We start from the raw sequence: 25,044 nt of genomic DNA on the forward strand, positions 1-25,044 counted from the left end.
ACAGCTAACTTAAAAGTGGACCCAGATAAGCCATAACATAGCAGCTGCATATATAAAGAACTGATAAGTCACTCAACCACGGAAGGCCTAAGCCATGATCTCACATTAAAGTGTTTTTAAAACCACCCATTATGATCACTCAAATATAACTTTTAAATAATTTGTCGCATACTTAATTCTTTCAAGGTTAAGCGAAATGAAGGATGATGGGCTTCAGGCTGGAAAACATTTTCTTTAACAAAGCCATTCATTCCTTTACATCTGCCTCATCCCCGGAAAGATAGTGGGTGGGACTACCCAGAGATCCTTCTAGGAGATATATTGGAGTTTTAATTCTACATTCCTAAAACTGAGTGGAATTTTTGCGCTGTCATTTCACAGGTGCATCCTCCTCCACTGTCCGTTAAATCAGAACACTCCTTCTCCTTTGAAAAAAAGAGAATTCTTTTCCTTTAAATAGATGATGGGCATAGTTTCGATTTGTTTAGGTGCCTTAGTAAGATTTTTTTTTAAGTAAACAACAAACAAAAACCCAGGAGTTTAAAGAAAAAAAAAAAAAAACACAACCCACGACGCCGAAGACCTGAAGCCTGAGGCCATCCGTCTTTACCTCCTTCTTCCGTGTGTTACCTGAGCGTTTGCCATAAGGACGTCAAAAGGGGGACACGGTCTCTACAGGGGCTTTAGTGGCCAGAGGTGAGGGCAGGTTCGTGTGGCCTAAGGAAGGGGCAAAAGGGAAGCACTTCCCCGGGCGCGCCCAACATTCTGATGGAAGCTGGATTTAGAAAAGGCAAAATATTCAACTACAGACCAGGTTTAAAGAGTGCGTGGGCTGGGTACAACTAGTGTAAAGGTTAGCCGGCAAGGCAAGGGAAACAACCCGAGGGCGGAGGGTGGGGAGGAAAAGTTTCAAATACCCTCCAGAGCCTAGTGAGCTATTAAGGTGCGTCCCCCACCCCGGCTCCGCTCTGGCCCCCCAGGGCAGCTAGCTGCTGCAAAGCCCGTAGCCCGATTTTTAAACGTAAACCTCTCCCTTGGGCTGGAGAAGGCTTGAGCTACCAGCGTTGTAAATAATGTTTCCTCCTAAGCAAGTGAGGGCAGAGTGGAATTCCCTAGCCAAGGCCGAGGAGAAAGGAAGGTAAAGGGACAAAAAAGTAATTTCTGCCTGAGAGTGAGATGACGGGGGCGGGGGGGGGGGAGTGGAGGCGGGGGGGGGGGTAGAAGGAAGGACTTACCGCAGCCTCTGCAGGCTGCCCCCAAAGACTCAGGGCCAGTAAGAACAAGCCGGCAGCCAGGCTGACTCCACGCAGTTTCATTCTTCTCCGGCTCCCGCAGCTCCTTCAGCACCCGCACGAAATCCCTGGCTAGCTCTGACCAACTGACATAATCTTGAGTTTATGGGGAGAGAGCTAGAGGCGGAGAGGGACAGCGAGGGTGTCCCAATTGTGCCCGTCGGCTTAGGTGAGGAGGAAGCTTTTTAAGAGTGTTGGGGGTGGGAAAAAAAAAAAAAAAAAGGAGAAGCTCTTCTTCCCTCCCCCCCTCCCCTCCCCAAAGCTGGTCTCTCGGGAGCACTTTTCCCTTCTGTCTGGACTTGCAAACTTTTTCCTCACGCAAGTCCCACAGCTCAACTTTCCTCCCTCTCTCCTCCCGCACCGCCCCCTCCCCACCAGCTACTGGGGAATTTGAGGATCACTCCGCCACCGCTTCAGACTGCCCCAGCAACCTGCGAGGGAGTGACGCTCAGTTATTTGGGGGAGGGAAACTTCCAGATCAGTTGGCTGAGCACCATGAGTCCAACCGGGAAGCTTTTCTATTCGTTCACTTGCACCTTCCGTTGGTATTACTCTTCCCTGCCCAGTCTCACTCTCATTGGTGAGAACACCAAAGCCAATTACAAATAGACCTGAGCTGGGACTATTTTTTTTAGCGGATGGATCTTAGAAGAACTGAGCTTTTTATTGTTAATGGTTAGAAACAAATTTTGGTCGCCGCTCCCTGGGCTGCTGGTGTTCTTTGCCTTCCACCTGCTCGCAGGACAGTTTCTACATACAATAAAATATGTGAAAATATTAGAACTGTATAAGTATATTTACATAATTAAACATATTCTTACAACCGAAGAATTAGGAAAACGAACCTACTTAGGTGTACGAAGCCTTTATGCGTGATTTAAACATCTAAGATTGAGGAGCATTCAGTAGATATTGGTAATTATTATATGGTTGGATGCTATTGTAATACAGCCATATCTTTTTATTTAACTACATTGTTAAATGCTGTAATTTTTACCTTTTGTGTTGAACTAATATAAAAAGGTATTGACTCTCATTGCAGTTGTGTTTCAGAAGGATTTAGTACAGGGAATTAAATAACTTTCATGAAGTTTTCTTTAAAACTAACACAAATACCTAACTGGGAATATTTATGTAGAGTTAATGGCAGTTGAATTGATGTTTCCGAAATAAAGTAGACTTGAGCATTACTTTGGTAATCCTGATCTACAGATTTGTTAAAGTACCAACAGGCCCAGAAAATATTTTGTGTGGACTCCTTGGAGGGTCTTTCGCGGATTTGCTCAAGAATTCCTCAGAACATTTCTGTTATCTCAGAACCTAGAATTTGCCACTTGAGAGTCTTGCAAGACTTTGGACCTATTCATGGGGGCCCACTCAGCCTTAGGTTCTACTCAGCTTTGGGTAGATTTATTACTCCAGAAACCACCACCACCACCCCACCCCACCCCACCCCACCCCCAGGAGCTTAGTAGACGATCAGAATGAGTGTTGTATGCATTTGGGCAAGCGTGCAAGGGCACTTTGGGGCCCATCGGTAGGAGTCCTGTGCCTTAAATGTATTTATGTGTAACAGTTAACGGTGGTTTATGGAAGTGTATGCTGCACAGTTGCTTAGATCTTAGTGTAGAGGTCTCTATGGGCCTGCGCATGAAGCTATGGAGATGCGTGGGAATATTATGCGCAGAGGTCCCTGAAAGTGAGAAAGACGCCGGGCTGCCCAAGGTAGGGGGGATGATTGACAGCAGACAGCCCCGCCCCTTTCCCTCCATTCCTTCCTCTCCTAGTGTATGGAACTATCTTTTGAGTGCGGCAAGTTGTAGCGGGCACCGCTGACTGTTTCCCTTTGGGGCACTTCTTATCTAGAAGCTGAGTTTAGTTTCTTCCGAAGTGAGCCACTTCGCCCCCCTAGCCCGTCCTCCTGAATAAGGAAGCAGCCGCCAAGCATCAGCGGAGCCCTGATGAGCCGGGGCTGTGGAGCCGCTTAGCTGTCTCCCGGGACCCAGCTCCGGAGGAGCCGCAAGCATGCACCCTGGGTGAGCTGTTGCTGCCCTGAGCTCCCCTCCCTCTTTCCTACTTTGAGCTACTTTGCCGGACCGGGACTATACTTGTACTTATGTCATTGCAGAGAAAGTGGGGGGCAGGCAGCCAAAAAGGGTCGGGGACTACGGACAGACGTAGGACCCCGGAGCTTTGAGAGCCCATGTTACTCACCCTTCCTCCTGTTTCAGGTTGTGGCTGCTCCTGGTTACGTTGTGCCTGACCGAGGAACTGGCAGGAGCCGTGAGTCTCTTTTCCTCCCCGACCCTTTTCCCTCCTCCTCCTTTGACCCCCTTCCCGTTCCACCTCTTGTGTTTGTGTTAGGGGGTTACAGAAGGTTGCACTGCGAAACAGAGTTCACATCACTCTAGTGGGAGTTAATGGGGTTCTTAGGAATAGCACAGCGTCACGCTTATGCCTTTGGGACTCAGGCATCTTTCTATCCCAAAACTTCGTAACGGGTTGGGAAAATAAAAGTAGAAGACACAAGAGACGCACATTTCTGAGCCTATTCCCAGACGACTTTAAGATGACTGACATCTGATGCTTTTCTCTGCATCTATCTCCAAGGCAGAAGAAATGTAATTTTCCCTGGTCTACAAGAACATGAATTGGCACACAAGTTTGAGAGTGGGAGGAGAGCCCAAGGAATGGGACTTGAAAGTGCCGCGGAAATTATGGGAGTCAACTTGCTTGTGATCCTTTGACAGTACCAGATGACAACATCTGGACTCTTTAACTACCTGAACTGAACTAATACCACTAGATGATGTTCAGTTTCTGTCTGATGTTTCCTTTCACTGGTTTTCTGTGTCATCAGAAAGTTTAGAATAGAAAAAAAAAAATCTGAAAGTTAACATTTCATAGGCTGTTTAGATATCATCCATCGAATCAGCTAGGGACTGCAGGCAAAGGAATTTCTGCAGACATCTGGTCAAGAAAAGTTTAATGGATCCCAGAAAGTAGAGAGACCCCCAGTGTAATTACTAGGATAATTTACCAAAGGAGGAATGACCCGAATAATGAGAGATATTGCAGTTTTCCAATCTCACTAGCTACTTCTGCTGGCAGAAATAAAGTTAGCTGCTGAGTTCAAATATGAAGTTGTTTGACTATTGAGTACAATTTCACTGCTCTATTTAATAAACTGTTAATAGCCAAAGTCACGCACCATATAGATGATAGATATTTACCTTGTGGGTTTGACAATTTAAAATGATTGGCTGTATTTTTAATACTTGAAATATTTGTAAATACTATGTATAGAGCCATACTTAATTCAACCCAATAAAAGCAACTAATATGTTTATGGGTGGGGGGAAGGATTACTTTGTCCTGGCATATATCTTTAAGAAAATATCAGAATGAAGTGAAATGATTTCTCTTAAGAAAAGAGAATGATGCCAGAATACCTGACTTTTAACATCTTGTGACACCCCCCCCCAACTCAGAACATCAGCTCTTATGTAAGTAAATTCAAGACTTTGTAAACAGGAGTATTGATCTACGATTCTGTGTGCTTCTCCATCTGATTCCTCCAGTACACAAGTTTAGTTATGTGTTACCTTGAGGCTCAATACTACATTTATTGAAAATGCCAGGTTTTGATTAGTTAACAATTTGTCCGGGAATCTTGCCACTTGTAAAAATGTTATGCCTGGGCAGCATACCCTCCAGCAAAACCTTTATTTTCAGACTCTAGCTGATTGTATTCAGTGTACTTTTGGGGAAAGGCATTAACAAATCATTCTAGATAGCTGGAGACTGCCCAAACACTGCATTTTATCACTTGATATACATAAAAGTCACTGGAGGATTATGCTTTAATTCTTAGAAGTATTGAAGTGTGTCTCTAAAAGCAAGCCCTGCTTTGGTGTGTGGATTTCAGATTATCATTGTTTTACAGTGCCACCAGCTAGATCAGTGTGAGTGACCCCGGTAAGACTAAAATAAACCTTGAGATACACTGACAATATTTTTTGTTTTAGCTTATTTACATCCAGAGCTGCTTCCTTCACTGCTGTTTACTTCTGCATATTATCTTTGGCAGTGTAAAGCTATTTTTTTTTTTCATTTGGGAGAAAATGGCAAAGAAAAAGAGGAGAATCACAGGATAAGTTCTCAAAAGGTGACTTTTCTGAGGGGAAGTTTTTTGTTTGTTTTTACTCTTTGTAGTGGATTCTCATGTGTATTGGATGGTTCTCATCTCCTCTCAATTCCAGTTTATCCTCTGGGTTTGTAATGTTTTTCACCTTTCAAATGGTTTTAGCTCTTTGAATTCTCTGTACCTTGACTAATACTAATGAAAAATAACGTTTAAATAGATTGACAAGGAACTAGGTTATGCTTCTCTATAAGAAAGTTTGTTCACTGTGAGAGTTAAGTTGCCAATAACAGAATCTTGGTGACCATTTGAGATAGGGTCTTTTAGGTGCTTTTGATTTCTCTTTGTCAGAGTTTATAAAGCAGTGCTATTTAAAGGGATGGAAAGCTAAATGTTAAGACCTGGGATTAAAGAATGAGTTTCCATTAAATTTCTTTAAAAGAGTGATGATCTCCATTGAGGTGAAGTACTTGCACAATTTATCTGAATGAGATAGAGCCTAGGATTTCAGAATATCCATAATCATTTTTGGTTATTAAGTGCCTGAGGCACAGCACACAAAGATTTATTTAAACATAGTCTCTAACTCTCTAGGATTTTACTTTCTCAGACAATGGTGGTCATTATGTTCCTTAAAAGATAGGATACCTAATGATAAATTATTATCTGCATGTACCTGCATTGTGTTAAAGAAAAGAATAGGAAGATTCATATCTCACCATAGGCCAACATATCTAGCAGTTAAAATATGCGAACAAAGTAGTCAGGGTCCTTATTTTTTCTTCCCAGTTTGCCTCAAATCTGCTTTTGTGAAAAGCTCGAATACAACCAAGCATATTTAAAGTCAAAGCCTAGCGAGAGTTATTTAGATAGAGAAGAGGCAAAGGGGAGAAAATATATGTCTGGTTGTCCCCTTCTGCAAAGAGCATAGGTAAATCAAGGTCTGATTGAAATACAAACTTCTTTCCTTAAAGTTGTAACTTGCCCAAGTTGGTCCTTTCCACTGTGATGTTCAGCCCTAATTGCAGCCATCAAAGTATGAATAGAGTGTTCGGGATTTTCAGAGATGGAGAAAGTTTCTTCCTACTCTAAGGATCAAGAGGAGTATTTGCCTTATTTGGGGCTGTGTCTCTAAGAATTCTTTAAATAAAAAAACCAACTTTATTGAGATACAATTTAAATACCATAAATTCACATATTTTATATATATATATAATTCAATGATTTTTAGTAAATTTACCAAGTTGTGCAACTATTGCTAGTTTTAGAACATTTTCATCACCCCAGTAAGATCCTTCATATCCAGTCACAGTTAACCCTCATTCCCACCCCTAACCCCAAGTGAACATGAATCTACTTTTCTACCTCTATAGATTTGTCTTTTCTGGGCATTTCATATAAATAGAATAGAATCATATAATATGTGATCTTTTGTGTTTGGCATCTTTCACTTAGCATAATGTTTTTGAAGTTCATTCATGTTGTAGCATGTATCAGTATTTTACTCTATTGGTGTTGGCATTTAATATTGGTATTCCATTATGGATATACCCCATTTTTTTAAAAGATTTTGTTTATTTATTTGAGAGAGAGAGCACGAGATGGGGGAGGGTCAGAGGGAGAAGCAGACTCCCCACTGAGCAGGGAGCCTGACGCAGGACTTGATCCTGGAACTCCAGGATCATGACCTGAGCCTAAGGCAGTCGCTTAACCGACTGAGCCACCCAGGTGCCCTGGATATACCCCATTTTGTTTATGCATTCACCAGTTAATGAACGTTGGGCTCTTTCCACTTTTTGGCTATTTTGAATAAAGCCGTTATGAACATTATCATGCAAATCTTTGTGTGAACATTCAATTTACATTTCTTGAGTAGATATGTAGGAATGGAATTGCTAGGTCATATGAAAAATTTCTATTTATATTTATTTAAATCTTTTGCCCATTTTAAGATTGGGTTGTCTTATTATTGAGTTGTAAGAGTTCTTTGGATATTCTGGATACAAGTCCTTTGCCATACATTACAACTTGCAAATATTTTCTCCCAATCTGTGGCTGATGGCTGGTCTTTTCGTTTTCTTAATATGAAATTTTAAAGTAGTCTTCTGCTTTGCCAGCAAATGTCCTATATCAGCTAGCTGTGACCAATCACAATATATAACATATATATGTGTGTGTGTGTATGTACATAGAATATTTATCTTGGGATGACTAAGGATACTGATACATACATATGAGTACATCATCAAAGGAATCTTCAAATGACTACATAAATGGATAACACATAGATGATAATGTAGCTACACTATTGACAGGTCAAATACAAACATATTTTAAGACAGGAGAGGAGGGGAAATAGATATTATTTAATGTGCTACTAAAGAAGCAGATAGATAATTCCATATCACAAATTTGTCTTATTATATGTTTTGATTATTATATTTCAATATGATTGGTTTCCACTGTAATCCCATGTATTTTATTGAACACATTTAAAAAACTATTCTGAAAAGGAGTCCGTAGGCTTCACTAGACTGCCAAAGTAATCTGTGACATTAAAAAAACCCTAGTTATGCAATTGGTTTTTAGAATAAACAAGTTGTCACTTTCTAAGGCTTGTTCAGGGATGAGGGCATTTGCATTGACTACAAATACCAATAATCTGTTAGATTTTAGGCATATTATGTAGTCCCCAGTAAATACGCCCCTAGGTACTATAATCTTATAATCAAGCCAGATCACAGGAGCAAAGTATGCTGTTTCCCTAATGACTTCATTAATATAAGAATGAAACAATACAACATTGTATTGTAAGTCCTAGCCAGAGGAATTACTCAAAAAACGAAATAAAGGCATCCAAATTGGAGAGGAAGAAGTAAAACTGTCACTATTTGTAGATGACGTATTATATATAGAAACCCTAAAGACTCCATCAAAAAAATAAAAACATTAGAACTAATAAACTCAGTAAAGCTGCAGGATACAAAATTAATACACAGAAGTGTGTTGCATTTCTTTACACTATTAACGAACTATCAGAAAGAGAAATCAAGAAAACAATCCCATTTACAAGTACATCAAAAAGAATAAAATACCACTGAATAAGTTTAACCAAGGTGAAAGACCTGTACATTGAAAACAAGACATTAATGAAAGAAATTGAAGAAGACACAAATAAATGGAAACATATTAAATGCTCATGGATTGAAAATAATTAATATTGTTAGAATTTCCATATAACGTAAGCAGTAAACAGATTCAATGCAATCTCTATCAAAATTCCAGTGGTATTTTTCACAGAAATAGTACAAACAGTTCTAAAATTTGTATGCAACCACAAGAGACCTCGAATAGTCAAAGCAATCTTGAGAAAGAAAAACAAAACTGGAGGCATCACATGCCCTAATTTCAAACTATATTACAGAACTATAGTAATTAAAACAGTATGGTATTGTCATAAAAAACACATAGGTCAATGGAACAGAACAGAGAGCCCAGAAATAAACTCATGCATATATGGTCAATTAATCTCTGACAAAGGAGCCAAGAATATACAATGGGGAAAGGACAGTCTCTTCAATAAATGATGTTGAAAAAATTGGACAGTCACATGCAAAAGAATGAAACTGGATCAATATCTTAGACCATACACAAAAATTAATTCAAAATGGACCAAACACTTAAATATAAGACCTGAAATCATTAAACTTCTAGAAGAAAACATAGGCAGTAAACTCCTTGACATAGGTCTTAGAGATGATTGTTTGAATCTGACATTAAAATAAACAAGCGGGACTCCATCAAACAAAAAAGCTTCTGCACAGCAAAAGAAACCATCAATGAAATGAAGAAGCATCCTACTGAATGGGAGAAAATAATTGCAAGTCATATATCTGATAAGAGGCTAATATTCAAAAAATACAAAGAACTCATACAACTCAATAGCAAAAACACAAGCAGTCCTATTTAAAAAAATGGGCAGAAGGGGGCGCCTGGGTGGCTCAGATGGTTGGGCGTCTGCCTTCGGCTCAGGTCATGATCTCAGGGTCCTGGGATCGAGTCCCGCATCGGGTTCCCTGCTCAGTGCAGAGCCTGCTTCTCCCTCTCCCTCTGCCACTCCCTCTGCTTGTGCTCTTCTGTCTATCTCTCTGTAAAATAAATGAATAAAATCTTTAAAAAAAAAAAAAAATGGGCAGAGGATCTGAATAGACATTTTCCCAAAGAAGACATACAGATGGCCAACAAGTACATAACAATGTGCTCAATATCATTAATCATCAGAGAAATGCAAATCAAAACCACAAAGAAATATCACTGCACATCTCTTAGAATGGCTACTATCAAAAAGATAAGAGATAGGGGTGCCTGGGTGGCTCAGTTGGGTAGGCGTCTGCCTTCGGCTCAGGTCATGATCCCAGGGTCCTGAGATCAAGTCCCTCATTGGGCTCCTTGCTCATCAGGGAGCCTGCTTCTCCCTCTCCCTCTGCCTGCCACTCCCCCTGCTTGTGCTCTCTCTGTCAAATAAATAAATAAAATCTTAAAAAAAAAAAACAAGAGATAACAAGTGTTGGCGAAGGTGTGGAGAAAAGAAAACCCTTGTACAATGTTAGTAGGAATGTAAATTGGTGTGACCACTGTGGAAAACAGTATGAAGGTTCCTCAAAAAATTAAAAATAGAACTACCATGTGATCCAGGAATTCTACTTCTGGGTATTTACCCAAAGAAAATGAAAACGCAAATTTGGAAAGATATATACACCTTCATGTTCATTGCAGCATTATTTACAATAGGCAAGATGTGCAAGCAATTATCCATTGATAGATGAATGGATAAAGAATTTGTAGTGTGTATATATCTACAACGGAATATTATTCGGTCAGAAAGAATGAAATTTTGCCATTTACAACAACATGGATGGACCTCAAGGACATTATGTTAAATGAAATAAGTCAGACAGAGGGAGACAAATACCATATGATAAATCTTATATGTGGAATCTAAAAAAAGAAAAACCAAGCTCATAGATACTGAGAAGAGATTGGTGATTGCTAGAGGCAGGGAGTAGGGGGTGGGAGAAATGGGTGAACTGGTTTTTTTTTTTATTTAAATAAATTGAATAAAAAATTTTAAAAGAATGAAACAGATTGACATCAATTATCAACATGTATTTGTTTTTGCTTGCCTCAATTATGTGGATAGTTCCATAATTTCACCACCATGCTTAGAGTATAGACTAGTCCTATCCTCTGTAGATTTCAGGACATACACATATAGAAAGAACATATTAGGAAAGTGCCATCCTGTATTAAACTATCAAGTCCTTTTAAGCTGACTAAATGTCCCCGTGAGGTAGATCATAGGGCTGTAACTTGTTTTAAAATCTAATTAAATGTACATAAAAGACCCAATAAGCATGCTCAAAGGAAAACAGTGATGGGAAAATTAGCTAAGAGCAATTATCCACTCTCTTACCATCTTTAATCAATCCCTCTCCTAGGACTTCTTTTCTGTTCTACAAATAATAGTAAAGTCTCCTCCATTATAAAAACAAATAATAATAATAATAAAAACATAGCTTTATTTTTCTCTGTACCTCTAACCCCCTCAATCCTATTACCACCAAATTCCTGCTCATTGTCTACTCTTCTTCAACAACCATTTACCCCTAAGCCTATTACAGTCTAGACTGAGGCTACTCTCCAAAATTGCCTCTTTCAAGTTACTAACAGCTGTCTAACTACCAAGCCCAATGGATTCTTTTCATTCTATCTGACTTACCTATTGGGTTTTTCCCCCAGGTTTATTGAGAAATAACTGACATAAATCACTGTATGACTTTAAATCATACAGCATGATGATTTGATTTATGTATGTTGTGAAACGATTACCACAATAGGTTTTAGCAAGCATACATCTTCTCATATAGATACAATAAGAAGAAAAGAAAGAAAAAACGTTAAAAAAATTTCTCCTTGTGATGAGAACTCTTAGGATTTATTCTCCTAACACCTTTCCTATATACCATACAGCAGTGTTAGCTGGAGTCATCATATTGTACCTCCCTAGTACTGATTTACCTTGTAACTGAAAGTTTGTGCCTTTGGAACACCTTCCTCCAATTCTCCCTCCCTGCATCCTCCACCTCTGGTAACCACAAGTCTGGTCTCTCTACTGTAGTGTTTTGCATTTTCCAGTCATTCTGAAACTGCCTTTCCTTTTTTGACTTTCAAGATACTATGTCTCATTGTTGCTCCTTATACTTCTCTGATATTTTTATTTTATTCCTTCAACATTTATTTATTGAGCAAGCACTGTATTCTAAATAGTATGCCAGGCTCTGATGACACAGTGGTGAACAAGTCAAGTGTGATCTTTGCTGTCATGGAGCTTATCATCTTCATTACTCTCTGCTCCTAAAATGGTGCTCTTTTTTCTCAGCATTTTATCGTTTGCCTTCTTCTCGCCTCAACAGTTTTAACTATGACTCGTATACACTGATGACTATCAATTTATATTTCCAGCTCAGACATGTCTTTTGAGCTCCAAACCTATACTTCCAATTACCTAGTCAGCTCAGATCTCAATTAGTTGATACATACAAAGCACTTTAAACAATGCCTGGGGGCGCCTGGGTGGCTCCATCGGTTAAGTGTGGACTCTTGATTTTGGCTCGGGTCTGGATCTCAAAGTCCTGAGATGGAGCCCCGCGTCAGGCACGGCGCTTCGCGTGGAGCCTGCTTGGGATTTTCTTTCTCCCTCTCCCTCTGCCCCTCCCCCAGCGCTCGCTCGTGCGCACGTGCTCTCTCTCAAATAAATAAATTAATTAAAAATATATAAATCCTAAACAATGCCTGGAGCACTCAACCAATGCCAGCTATTATTATTTTCTATTGCCTCAAATACAATGTGTCCAAAAATGAAACTGTTTTCCAATCCTTTCCATGACACTCCAACCTCCTGCTCTCATTTTTTTTTATCTTTGTTAAATATCACCATCTACCCAGTTTCAAGGAAGAAACTATAGAATCAGCCACTAACTCTCACTATCTCCATCCTTCTCACCAAGCTCCATCAGTTTTGCCAAAAATCTGTAGAATCTAGATTGGTTCCAAACCTCATTATCATATATCAATAGCCTCTTAACTAGTTTTTCTACCTCCTGACTCCATTCTAATCTCTATACGGCCACCAGAGTTATTTTACTAACAGTAAATCCAATTATGTTATCTCCTGATTTCAAACCTTTGTTGGTTTCTTGTTTCTTCCAGTATTAAAATACATACTCCTTAGCTTGGCGTATTTAAGGGCCTTCATGATCTGGCCCCAACTACCTTTCCAGCCTCGTGTCTGTGTGTTTTTTCCTGCCAACCCTCCTTCTCATCCTCATAGTGTACATTACACTTCATTCGGATTGAACATCTCTCCATTTCTATACTACCTTATGTTCTTTCCTATCTCTTTGTGTTTGTATATGCTGTCCTCCTTAGCTGGAATGTCTCTCTCCATTATTTACACTTTCTCCTCTACCTAGTGAACTCCAATCTTTATTTTTTTTTAATACCCAGATAAAATGTTATCTCTTCTATGAAACCATCCCAGACCTCTTCAGAAAGAATTCATTCTTCCTTCCCCTGTGATTCTAAGGCTCTTTGGGCCTCTTTGATAGCACCTGCCATGCAGTCATGAAAGTTCTGTGCTTATATGTCTGTGTTGTCCTCTTCAGCCTTGTACATACAATGTCCAGGGTACGGCCAAGCATGACAGATGACTTTTGAGTGAGTAAGATTTATTCCTGCCTTTTCCTTGTCTATCTGAGCAATTACTAATATTAACTCTAATAACAATTGCCTCGATGGCAAAATAACCACCTTTTTCAATGGTATAATGTTTAAGAGAAAGGACTCTGGAATCAGACTTTTGTTTGAATGCTGTCTCTGCCCACTGGCACTTCCTAGCTGGGTGACTAAGGACAACTCATTTGACCTTTTGGAGACTCAATTTTCTCATCAGTAAAAGTAGGATAATAACGCCTTCCTCCTGAGAGTGTTGTGCGATTAGAAGAAATAACAAGGTAGGTGCTAAATCCCTACTCTGCCCCCCACCACAGGTGTTCTTTATTTCTTTTATTGCTGAGAGAAAATTAAAAAAAGATTCCCCAATTTTGGCAACTGATATATAACAAGGTGAGAAAAAGGGAGATGTCAGAGAAGACTCTCTCATCCATAGATTGTATGTCTGGAAGGATGGCTATGTTTCTCAGTTATCCCCCTTATCTCTTTTTCTCTCTTCCACCTCTTTAATAATGACATATAATTTCTAGTGCTTTAAGTTTACGAAGTATTTTTCTCACTTATATTATTAGCTGCTCAGAGTGACCCTGTGAAATATATAGGGCAAATATTCTCAGCCCGGAGAGATGAACTGATTTATCCAAGATCACAAATCCAGCCAATGGCAGAATTAGGGTTAAAACCCACTATACTGTGCTGTCTCTCGAATCCAGGCATTTTATCATCTCTTATCTGGACTCCTACAACAGACCTGACTGTTCTTCTGGTTTCAGTCTTCCGCTGCCTCCTACCTTCGTTCCTGATAGCCATCCTCTCTGCAAGCAAAGGACCTATTCTAAAGCACAAATATGATCGTGCCACTCCAACATTTGTGAGAGCTGCCTGTACCCATCATCATCTGGCCCTGCCTACCCATCCCACTCCATCTGCTGTTACTGTTCTCGTACTGATGTTTAAATCACAGTTATACTTTTGGTGTTGGCTCAACATGCCATGCATTGTCACTCCTCCTGCTTTTCCTTCTGTTTGAAACACCCTTCTCTTCTCCGCCCCTGTTTTCCTCCTGTGTCTGCAGATGGACATATTATTCTTCCCTTCAGGCCCACTTTAGTGAATAATTTTCTGAAGTGTCTCCTTCTTTCTATTCTTCTGTCCCTCCTGTTTTTCCTCATTTCCTTCCTTCAAAAAAATAGGTATTTCATGCCTACGATGTGCCAAACACTGTGGTCGTCCCTGTGGTTTGAAGGACCATGGCAAGCACTAAGCCAGTGTGGCTAGAGCCTGGGGAGGGGGAAGAGCAGGGAGGTTGGCAGAGCATGGTGTAAGATGAGGCTGGAGGAACAAGAAAGAGCGAGACCTGCCCTGCACTCTTATTTGCTCCCTGACTCCCCAGAGCATTTACTTAATGCTTGTGGTAAGGTATATTTCTCTAGATGGGGGGTGATAGGCATTATGGTTATTGCTGACCACCTACTCTGTGTCCAGCACTGACAAACTCTTTATGCATGGAGGGCTCACTTCTGTGGCACACTTCTGCCCGTTCCAGGTTTATAAAATTTAGGAAAGCCACGAGGCATGTGTCTTTTCTCGAGCTCTTTTTGGGTTCCATGTTTAAGTCTGGAGGTCTATTTCCCGATTTTTTTTTTCCTTTATGGATTATAGTGTGGTTAAAAAAATTAAAAAACTCCAAATCTGGAGCCAAATGCTCCTAGGTTCAAATATAGACTCCAACACTAACTATGGCCTTAGGACAAATCCCTAAATATGTTATTAGCTGTAAAATTATTACTATGGTCATCCTCTGATCACTCACTGTGACTGCCTGTGTACCAGAAATGAGTGCTGAGCCCATCTGGGGGACACATGAGAGCCAATTGCTTAATTATTTGTTGAATTTGTTTTTCAAGCTTCCTAGGAGAGAAGAAGAGTCAGAATTGTTACACTTGATCCAGTTTCCCCAAAGTCACCTCTACCTCTGCTGCCCTACCTTTGTGACCCCCTGTGGAGACCAGGGTCCCAACTGAAGATTATGTCTGAAGGGAGCTCCCCAGGCAGTTCCCCTTGGTCTAGCAACAATAGGGTTAGTTTGCCAGTATCTTTCAATCTGATTCACGTGTACTAAGGGGGAGTTGGTGCTCTCCAGTGGAAATTTCCCTGTCCATAAAGCTCTACAAGATTTACCTGGGACTGCTGGTCAAGAGGCTGAATTGGTCCTTTGGGAGACAGATTTTCTGTTGAGGAGAAAATGAAAATTAAGTGGTATTTCTCTTTGCTCTCTAAAGCTTTGAGTGACCATTTTTCCTTCCCAGAGAGAAGAGGGTTGGCAGAGAAAAATCTAAAATGCCTAGAATCTCTAAATTCTGTTTGTTGAGTGTAGCAGATCCTTAAAGATGAGGATTAACTTTAGGCTTATAAGATTTATGTGACCTTGTCTTGGAGATAAGATTAAGTTGCATACTTACCAGAACCGAGCATGCAACTAGATATCCAGAGCATGCTCATAGATAATAATGTCCATGTTGATGTTGATAATGATGAAGAAAAAGAATTATTAGAGCATTTTTCAAAATTTACAGCAGTAGACCCTTTTCTCCCCAAATGAAATTTCATATGATCCCCCATATAGAATCCAAACCAAAATAGCCATTTTGCCGGTAAGCCAAAGTTTCTTTTTTTTTTTTTTAACATTTATATATTTGTAAAGTCAGTAAGAAGGAAGAGACTAAGAAAAAAACATAAAAATCTGAAATTGAGAGCTATTAGCAGTCTTCGTCTCCAGTTTCTGTTTTATTCTGGTTATATAGTGTGGAGAAAATACTGATGTACCCAAATAAATAGTGGACATCGTGGGGTGAGGGCTTTTTTGTTTAACACTTGGTCTTGCTATGTCAAGTGCTATGTTTAACATTTCAGTTAAACAGATGTAGCAATAAAATCTATATTTTCAGGTCTACAGACACTACTTTCTTCTCTCTCTTCTCTCTCTCACACATGCACATAAATACACAGTGTTAACTTGGCAATGCACATTAACACAATTGGTGGTTTCCGATGAGTTAATGTTTGGTATGCAACCCATTTGAATGCTGCATGCTGTGTTTTATTTCAGTTTTAAAATAGTTTAAAACATATTTTTCAAATGAAATTAAAATCAGATGTTGCGGAACTGTCAAGATACCTCCATGATTTTAAAGCACCGAATTACATAATAATTGGGCATTACTTCATAGGACAGAATGAGGTGCTAATAGAAGGTGAAAGAGGAACACTACATTGAACACTACATCAAAACACTACATCAAAAACTAATGATGTATTATATGTTGGCTAATTGAACATAATAAAAAAAAAGTAACATCATGACGCCTGGGTGGCTCAATCGGTTAAGCATCTGCCTTCAGCTCAGGTCATGATCCCAGGGTCCTGGGATCAAGTTCCACATAAGGCTCCTTGCTCAGCGGGAAGCCTGCTTCTCTGGGCTCCTTGCTCAGCAGGGAGTCTACTTCTCCCTCTGCCCCTCCTACCACTCATCCTCTGTGTGTGTGTGTGTGTGTGTGTGTCAAATAAATAAATAAAATCTTAAAAAAAGTTGTAACTTCACCCAGATGCCTACTCAATTAAAAAACTCTATTTCTCCCCCCACCCCCTAAATCTCTCCCCACTGGACTACCAGAAGAATTGAAGGCACAGTGGTCAAGTTGGAGGAAATCCATAGCTTTTTCTGGTTTGCTGCCCAGCACCTGTTTTGAAGCCTTCAGCCTGAGCTCTCCAGTCTTGAAGCCATGAGAGAAGCTTGAGGCTCCCAGTCTCCCTGATGGCCAGGAGAGCCAAAGGTGCTGAGAGATTGCTGCTGCTTTGTCCACTGCCTCCCAGTTTACACTCTCCCAGTCAGAGTATGAGTCAGTGGGGAAAAGAGAATTCTGACAAAAAAACTTTGTTCTTTAGAGCCAAATGGATAGCAGTTCCTGTCTCTATTTTGAAGGATCACTCAGTGCATTTCTATGTGTACATTTCTCTGTAAATTTGGTTATGCCCTTCTGTATACCTGTGAGAGTATGTCTTTATTTAAGGTTTTTTGTTTGTCAGTTTTTTTTTTCTTTTTAGTGTTAAGTGTCTTTTACTGTCTTTTAAAAAAATTCTGAAACAGTCTCAGCATTACAGAAAAGTTTCAACTATGGTACAAAAAGTGATTCTTTAACATTTTGAGAGTAATTTGCCAACATGATGGCACATCGCTCCCTAATACTTCAGTGTGCATTTCCTACAAACAAAGATATTCTTCTATATAAACATCTTTTTCTGTTTAAAAAGTTAATAACACAACAAAATGCTTTATATAAAATATTACATAAAACAATAAAATGAACATTCATAATAATGTCATGGACATAACATAATGAATATATGGGCATCACCTAGCATAAGAAATAAAATATTACTGGGGCGCCTGGTTGGCTTAGTTGGTGGAGCGTGTGACTCTTGATCTCGGGGTTGTGAGTTCGGGCCCCACGTTGGGTGTGGAGATGACTTAGAAATTAAATATTAACAGGAAAAAGAAATAAAATATTACCGGTGCAGTTGAAACCACCTGTGTATCACTCCCATAGGTCCACCTGCACCATCTTAAGTTTTAGTATATATCATTCATTCCTAACCTACAGTTTCATTGTGGGTTTCAGGTGGGTGTATGAGTGCCCTGAAATTGTATGTAAAATTAGATATGTATGTGCATTTTTCTGGGGGAAAGATCCATAGTTTTGATGAGATTTACATGGATATAGGTAAAGTGTGTGCAAAGTATGGTATTTCATGAAAAAATACTCTACAGTTCGTGCACATCCTTCTCTGCTACTCATTTATTCTTTTGCTCTTTGTATTCTGGCTTTCTTCCCAACCAGCTCACTGAAATTAATTTCTTAAAAGTCACTTCTTAATCACCAAAACTGAACTGCTTCCCTTGAGTCCTTCATAGAACTACCAGTAGCATCTTACTCTTGACTCACTTGTCCTTCTAGACTTTCTCCTTCCGCACTTTGTTGACATTCTTTTGTCTCCTCATTTGAAAAATGTCATAGCTACCTCTTATGGTGGTGAGGATTAGCTATAATGTTCATAAAGTGCCTCGTTGTTGTATGTGCTTCCATAAATTGTAGCTACTACTGGCAGTTCATTCTCATAGCGCTGTGGTGCAGCTCATCATCTCCCAGTCCCCCGCCCCCCCCCCCATTTAAGGTGTTGCTAATGGACAGAGGTCATGCCAAGAAGACAGCCTGTAATTACCGCCAGCTTCCTGTGGTGCTGTTCACTAGCCTTGTTGTAGCCCTATACCTATTAATAGTCCTGGTTAGGGCAGGATCCGTGATCCCTAGAATCTTCAGGAGAAAATAATTTAGATGGAGACTAGTTAGCCTTACATTACATAAGGATATACTTTTAATTTCATCCCCCAAAGTTTGTAATACTCTTCTCAGCCTGGTCACCTTTAAGGGCCTCCAATGATGAGAAGGTAGTTCTTTCTTCCTTGTTCATTCAGTTTTTTTGCCCACTCTGCTACTAAATAGACTGACAAATGAAGGTGCCAACTCTATTACAGAGGACACCTGCCGGCTTCAAACTGGCCTAGAGCCTGTTATTCTGGATAGGCCATTGAAGAGCCATATGACTTTCAGTCACTATTTACTTGGAACAGAATGAGAGGAAGGATTTATATCAAGTTACCAGTCCCTTGAGCCTCCCTATCCTGAGTTGTCCTCTTTATTTTTCACGTCCACTATTAGCTGCCAGTAACAGTGACATACTTCTGTTCATGTCCATAATAGAACCTTACGATATTTCAGGACACAAGCCTCTGAGAAGCACCAAGACCTTTAACTGAGGTTCATCTGCTGCGAGAAAAGCCCCCAAGCTCTTTTTCCCCCCTCTGTTAGGAAGAGTGCTTGACCTCATAAATGCCATCCCTTCAGTCAGGATAGGATGGGTTATGTTGCTATAGCAAACGACTCCCAACATCACAGTGGCTTAAAATAACAAAGGTTTATTTTTTGTTTACACTGCATATCCATCATGGGTCATGTGGGGGACATTATATGGTCCTCAACCTCGGACCCAGATGGAGCAGCCACCATCTGGAATGCTGCTGATTGTTGTGACAGAGGGAAAGAGAGCTCTGAAGGTCTCACCCTGCACTACCAATTAACTCTTTTTTTCTGCAGCGGACCCATGTCACTTTTTTTTTCATTTATCATTGGTCAGCTTTGATCAGGGGATCAATTGGAGGCCAGAAAGTGCAATCCTACCATGTCCCCTGAAGGTGGAGAGCTGGAAATAGTCAGTCACACTCTTACTTCATGTGCCCTGTGGAAAGATACTGCTGGTCTCACTAGGCCAGTCCCTTTCCCTGGGATCCTCTTGCTAAATCACTTCCTTTCAATTTCACTCATTCCTGTTTTCTTGCTTCTGCAAAAATCAAGCTACTTCTTATGAATTTGATCATTATCATCCAAACTGTAGGCCGTGTTGTTTAAAGCAAGGTGTTGTTTTCCCCCCCCTTGATTTAAATCCCTTCTGCCTCTTTGGTGTTCCTGTAGGTGTATGCTGCAGTGGTATACAAAGGTGTTAACCTAGAATAATTTTGTTTCAATAAAAGGCTGTCTTTTGTTTTTTTTTATTTCTACTTTATTTTTTAATTAACATAGAATGTATTATTTGTTTCAGAGGTACAGGTCTGTGATTCATCAGTCTTACACAATTCACAGCACTCACCATAGCACCTACCCTCCCCAATGTCCATCACTCAGCCACCCCATCCCTCCCACCGCCCACCCCTCCAGCAACCCTCAGTTTGTCTCCTATGATTAAGAGTCTCTTATGGTTTGTCTCCCTCTCTGGTTTCGTCTTGTTTTATTTTTTCCTCTCTTCCCCTATGATCCTCTGTCTTGTTTCTCAAATTCCTCATATCAGTGAGATCATATGATAAATGTCTTTCTCTGACTTATTTCACTTAGCATAATACCCTCTAGTTCCGTCCACATCATTGCAAATGGCAAGATTTCGGGTTTTTTGATCGCTGCATAATATTCCATTGTATATATATACCACATCTTCTTTATCCATTCATCTGTTGGTGGACATCTTGGCTCTTTCCATAGTTTGGCTATTGTGGACATTGCTGCTATACATTGGTGTGCACGTGCCCCTTCAGATCACTACCTTTATATCTTTGGGGTAAATACCCAGTAGTGCAATTGCTGGGTCATAGGGTAGCTCTATTTTCAACTTTTTGAGGAACCTCCATACTGTTTTCCAGAGTGGCTGCACCAGCTCGCATTCCCACCAACAGCATAGGAGGGTTCCCCTTTCTCTGCATCCTCGCTAACATCTTTCGTTTCCTGACTTGTTAATTTTTAAAATGCTCTATTCTGGACTCTTTCTCTCCTCTTGCTGTTTACTGTTAGAGTAACAGAACAGCTCTAATTCTGTGATCCTCTGACCATGGGATGGGGTTAAATGACTTGCTCGAGGGTAGGTAGTAGTTGGTATTAGAGGAGCCTGAACTAGAACTCAGATTTTCTGACTCAAAGTCTGTTTTCTTTTTATTACACCAGGTCCTATTATAAGGAAAGTTGTATAACTGGTGGCTGTGTAATTTACTCCCAGAGAGGACTGGTAACAACAGAATCTGGTCTTTAATCTTGCACAGAAGGAATTTTCCATTTAAATGTCTCCTTTTGAGTATTTTGATGGATTCCATGTCATAAAATCGGATTCCTGGGATTCCTATGCCAATACATTTGTATTCTTTCTTTAAGCAAACAACTAGCCCTGAGTGAATCAATGACACGATCCTGACTATCTGTAAAACTCAAACAAATGAGGACTTTCAGCACCCCCGCTGCATCTCAGTCTAGAATAAGGCATTGCATACACTGTGTTATTCCAGGTTTGTTTCTTACTAGTATTTAGAATGTGAGACAATGTTCAAGGATTAAAACTAAAAAGAGCATCAAAAACCTAGTGAGAGCACTACTGCTTTTGCTGTGTCCGCCTGTCTCAATTTAGAGGTCATTTTAAAAAAAATTTTTTTTTTTAGTTTTTTTAGTTTGCCATAAAGCTCTTCAATAATGCTTCTTGTTTTAACCAAATTTACTATTGCTAATGGCTTAAGAGAAGGCCCTAGCCAATGAGACTGTCACTAAAAATCATAGATGATAAAGGCGACATCTCTAATATAAAGACAAATCTTAACACACACACACGCACACACACACACACACAGTTCTTGTCAAGATACCAACCAAATATCACATGGGTGGTCTAGAGTATCTGCAGGTACTATAAACCTCTGCCTGGGCTTAATAGAGGAATAGACAATTGAATTTGTTTTTTATCTTTTTTTAAGTTAAATTCAATTAGCCATTAGTTTTTGGTGTAGTGTTCAATGATTCATTAGTTGCTTATAACACCCAGTGCTCATCACATCACGTGCCATTGAGTTTTTATAGACATTCAATAATATAAATTGTAGGTTAGGAAGAAAGAACGTATTTAAAGAGTGCCACACAGAACCCGTTAGAATGATATTCTGAACTATTCCAACACTTTGTCTTCTGGCAGCAGGTGATCTTGATTACTCTTCTGACACTAAAACCTGAGATTATTGTCATCAATAGAAGCACAAGGCTAGATATCTGAGGGCAGTAGCTGGTAGTGCAAAGTCAAAGTCAATTTCACTCATGGTATGTCTGTGGTGATAGAATATCTTCCGTAATATTTCTTCACAGTCTTTTGCTGTGGTCATTTAGCTAACAGGTCCATTGTTTTCCTTATGGAAAATGTCATACACAAAGCAGAGCGAACAGTATAATATGACTGTGTTCCTATCACCTACCTTCAACAGTTATCACCTCATGGCCAATCTACTGTGAGACTGTGATGAGGATTATCCTAACCATTTGCATTTCATGGCTGTGAACAGTTTCTTAATGCCTTTTCACTTTTTATGGCAACTGTAAGTGTAAATATTAGGTTTTTACATAAAGAAAGAATTTATTCACACCAGTAGAAAATAATATCCAAAATATTCACGTCACTAGAATAGCTCAACCACAGATGTTATCAACCAATTTCCTACAACCTTATTATTAGTGTATAGAAATACAACAAATTCCTTTGTATTATTTTTATGTCCTGCAACTTTACTGAATTCATTTATCAGTTCTATTATTTTTTTGGATACTTTAGCATTTTCTATATATAGTGTCATGTCATCTGCAAATAGTGACAGTTTTACTTCTTCCCTCCCATTTTAGATGCCTTTTATTTTTTCTTCCTGTCTGATTGCTGTGGCTAAGACTTCCAGTACTATGTTGAATAAATGGATAATGAAGAGGATGTATATATACACACACACACACACTACAGAATATTACTTACCCACAAAAAAGAGTGAAATCTTGCCATTTGCAACAACATGGATGGATCTACAGGGTATAATGCTGAGTGAAATAAGTCAGTCAGAGGAAGACCAATACCATATGATTTCACTCATATGTGGAATTAAAGAAGCAATAAAAATGCACAAATTAAAAAAGAGACAAACAAAATAACAGAGTCTTAAATACAGAGAACAAGCTCGTGGTTGCCAGAGGGTGAGTTGAGGGATGGGTAAAATGTATAAAGGGGATTAAGAGTACACTTATCTTGATGAGCACTGAGAAGTGTATAGGATTGTTGAATCATTATAGTGTATACCTGAAACTAATATAACACTGTATGTTAATTATACTGTAATTAAAAAAGAAAGAAATTCTTAGACTCAACATCTTTCTATTAGGATCTATCCATTATATCGAATTGCTTGAAAGCTCGAAAAGTACTGTTGCTTCTCATATTGTGATCTATCAACCTTTGGGTGTCAGCAAAAGTATTCTTGGGGATCTACAAGTTTTTAAGATTAAGAAACATTCTTCTAATGACAAAATGGTAATAATCCTTCTGAGTGTTCACTCTTGTACTCATGTTGAATTCATTTACCAGTACTTGTCTTTTTTATTATTTTTTTAAAGATTTATTTATCTATTTGAGAGAGAGAGAGAGAGAGCAAGCATGAGTGGGGGCAGGGGCAGAGGGAAAGAATCACAAGCAGACTTCCCACCGACGAGGGGCTCTCTCTCACAATCTGAGATCATGACCTGAGCAGAAATAAGAGTTGGACGCTTAACCAACTGAGCCACCCAGGCCCCTCACCAGTACTTGTCTTTTAAAATGGCAATGCATTATCAGAAGCCTTTTTTTAATAAAATAAGATTTAACTTTCTTATGTCAGTGTTTCTCAAATAGATCCATGAATCCATTGTAGAGTTCCTTGGCATTCTGAAGGATGAGAAATACCGCTCTAAAGGAAGATAGAGTTTTATCAAACACGTTGCCATGGAAACAAATACATAGGTCCTGAGGTTTATACTAGTTGTGCCCCCAGTAAACAGAATGTGGACATTCTGGTGAAGCTAAAAGCTTTCCAAAGAATATGGGGTTGAAAGTGGTGGAAAATAAGATTAGAAAGGTATATTGGGACTGGATTATTTAAATCAAAACATGACGTTTTACTGTAAAGTTGAGGAGTCTGCGCTTCTGTGTTTTCTGTCAGTGTGATACTGTTTTATATGAGATTAGGGATGTTGTAAATGTGGATTCTATAAACTTGGTAGGTTTGGTAGGAGAATATTTTGGAAGTCATGTGCTACTCTGCATGTACAGAGTAGAGGCCTGCTTCAAAAACCTAGGTAGGATTCTGTACTGGGTTTTAATAATTGTATAAGTAAAATAACATTCACTTTATTTTTGTCTCCATTAATAAAGCATTGAAATTGACAACAAGGAAGGCTTTAGTCCTTTTTTATCATCCAGAACTGACCATTATTTTACTTTATACCTATGTTACAGGGAACAATAATCAGCTAGGGGGAGGACTCCCCTCTGCTGACACACAGGTTACTTAGTGGCAGTCAGAGGATTCCAAGCAGGCTTTGGAATGGAAACTTACAAGTGCTTTCATTTCTCACTACAGAGCTCTTAAAAACAAGGCCATAGCTTAAACTGTTGTATGCAAATGCCTACTACTACTACTACTAATATGATAACAATAGCAAAACGAAGATGATGCATGTGCCAGTCATTGTACTAAGAACCTTATTTATGATTTTATTTCATAATAAACCCAAGAGTGGTAGGGTGATAGGATTTTCCTCCTTTGTTCGCTTGAGGTGCTGTTGATACCTGATAATGTATGTTAGTGGAAGCCCCTAGAGCTCATCTGTTTGTATTTCATTCTGGCAGTTTCTCCTTTCTCATCTTCCAGGGTGGGTTGCTACTTCCATAATACTCACTCCCATATCACAGTATGAGTTTTCAGCAGCATCTAATATTCATATGAAGTTAACCAAATCTCTTTTTTGTGTACTATCTCATTTGATCCTGGCCAGAACACTATGAAATAGGAAAGAAAAATTTTATGGAGTATTACACTCATTTTGGATGAAAAAATGGAGGCTCAGGTACTTTTTATTTGCTTAAGGTACAAGTCTTCATCACATTACCTTCTCCTACTGTTATACTCAATCTTGACCCTTAACTCCATTTAAACTGTTGAAAGTATATTCATCTCTCTCTCTCTCTTTTTTTTGCTTAAGAGGGAGAAAGAAACTAATCTTCATTTACTATATCCTTCACCCAGCATGATGTCAGGCATACAACAGGCACTTACTAAATGCCTGTTGACTTGGCCTGTTAGATTTTATATTTAAATGGAGGAAAGGCTAG

The 25,044-nt window shown here is 39.4% G+C and overlaps 2 protein-coding genes and 1 long non-coding RNA gene across 4 annotated transcripts in view; 1 reads left to right on the plus strand and 2 right to left on the minus strand.

Moving 5' to 3' along the window:
• Window positions 1-1,622, minus strand: part of COL4A5 (collagen type IV alpha 5 chain) — a 229,436-nt gene extending 227,814 nt beyond the window's left edge. The window contains exon 1 of the mRNA XM_078065482.1: window positions 1,236-1,622. Coding sequence (XP_077921608.1) covers window positions 1,236-1,316 — 81 coding nt within the window. The 5' untranslated portion in view covers window positions 1,317-1,622. The remainder of the gene's footprint in view (window positions 1-1,235) is intronic.
• Window positions 1,623-1,935: 313 nt separating this feature from the next.
• Window positions 1,936-3,557, minus strand: LOC118548253 (uncharacterized). The gene is made up of 2 exons (XR_004923538.2): window positions 3,507-3,557; window positions 1,936-2,042 (listed from the first exon to the last, which is right to left on the minus strand). It is a non-coding gene; the product is annotated as an uncharacterized LOC118548253 (long non-coding RNA).
• Window positions 3,099-25,044, plus strand: part of COL4A6 (collagen type IV alpha 6 chain) — a 274,523-nt gene continuing 252,577 nt past the window's right edge. For both annotated transcript variants that reach the window (XM_078065428.1, XM_078065427.1), the window contains exons 1-2: window positions 3,099-3,328; window positions 3,524-3,575. In XM_078065428.1, coding sequence (XP_077921554.1) covers window positions 3,318-3,328; window positions 3,524-3,575 — 63 coding nt within the window. In that variant the 5' untranslated portion in view covers window positions 3,099-3,317. The remainder of the gene's footprint in view (window positions 3,329-3,523; window positions 3,576-25,044) is intronic.

Source organism: Halichoerus grypus, chromosome X (genome assembly GCF_964656455.1).
Source record: "Halichoerus grypus chromosome X, mHalGry1.hap1.1, whole genome shotgun sequence".
In the NCBI taxonomy this organism is placed as follows: Eukaryota; Metazoa; Chordata; class Mammalia; order Carnivora; family Phocidae; genus Halichoerus; species Halichoerus grypus.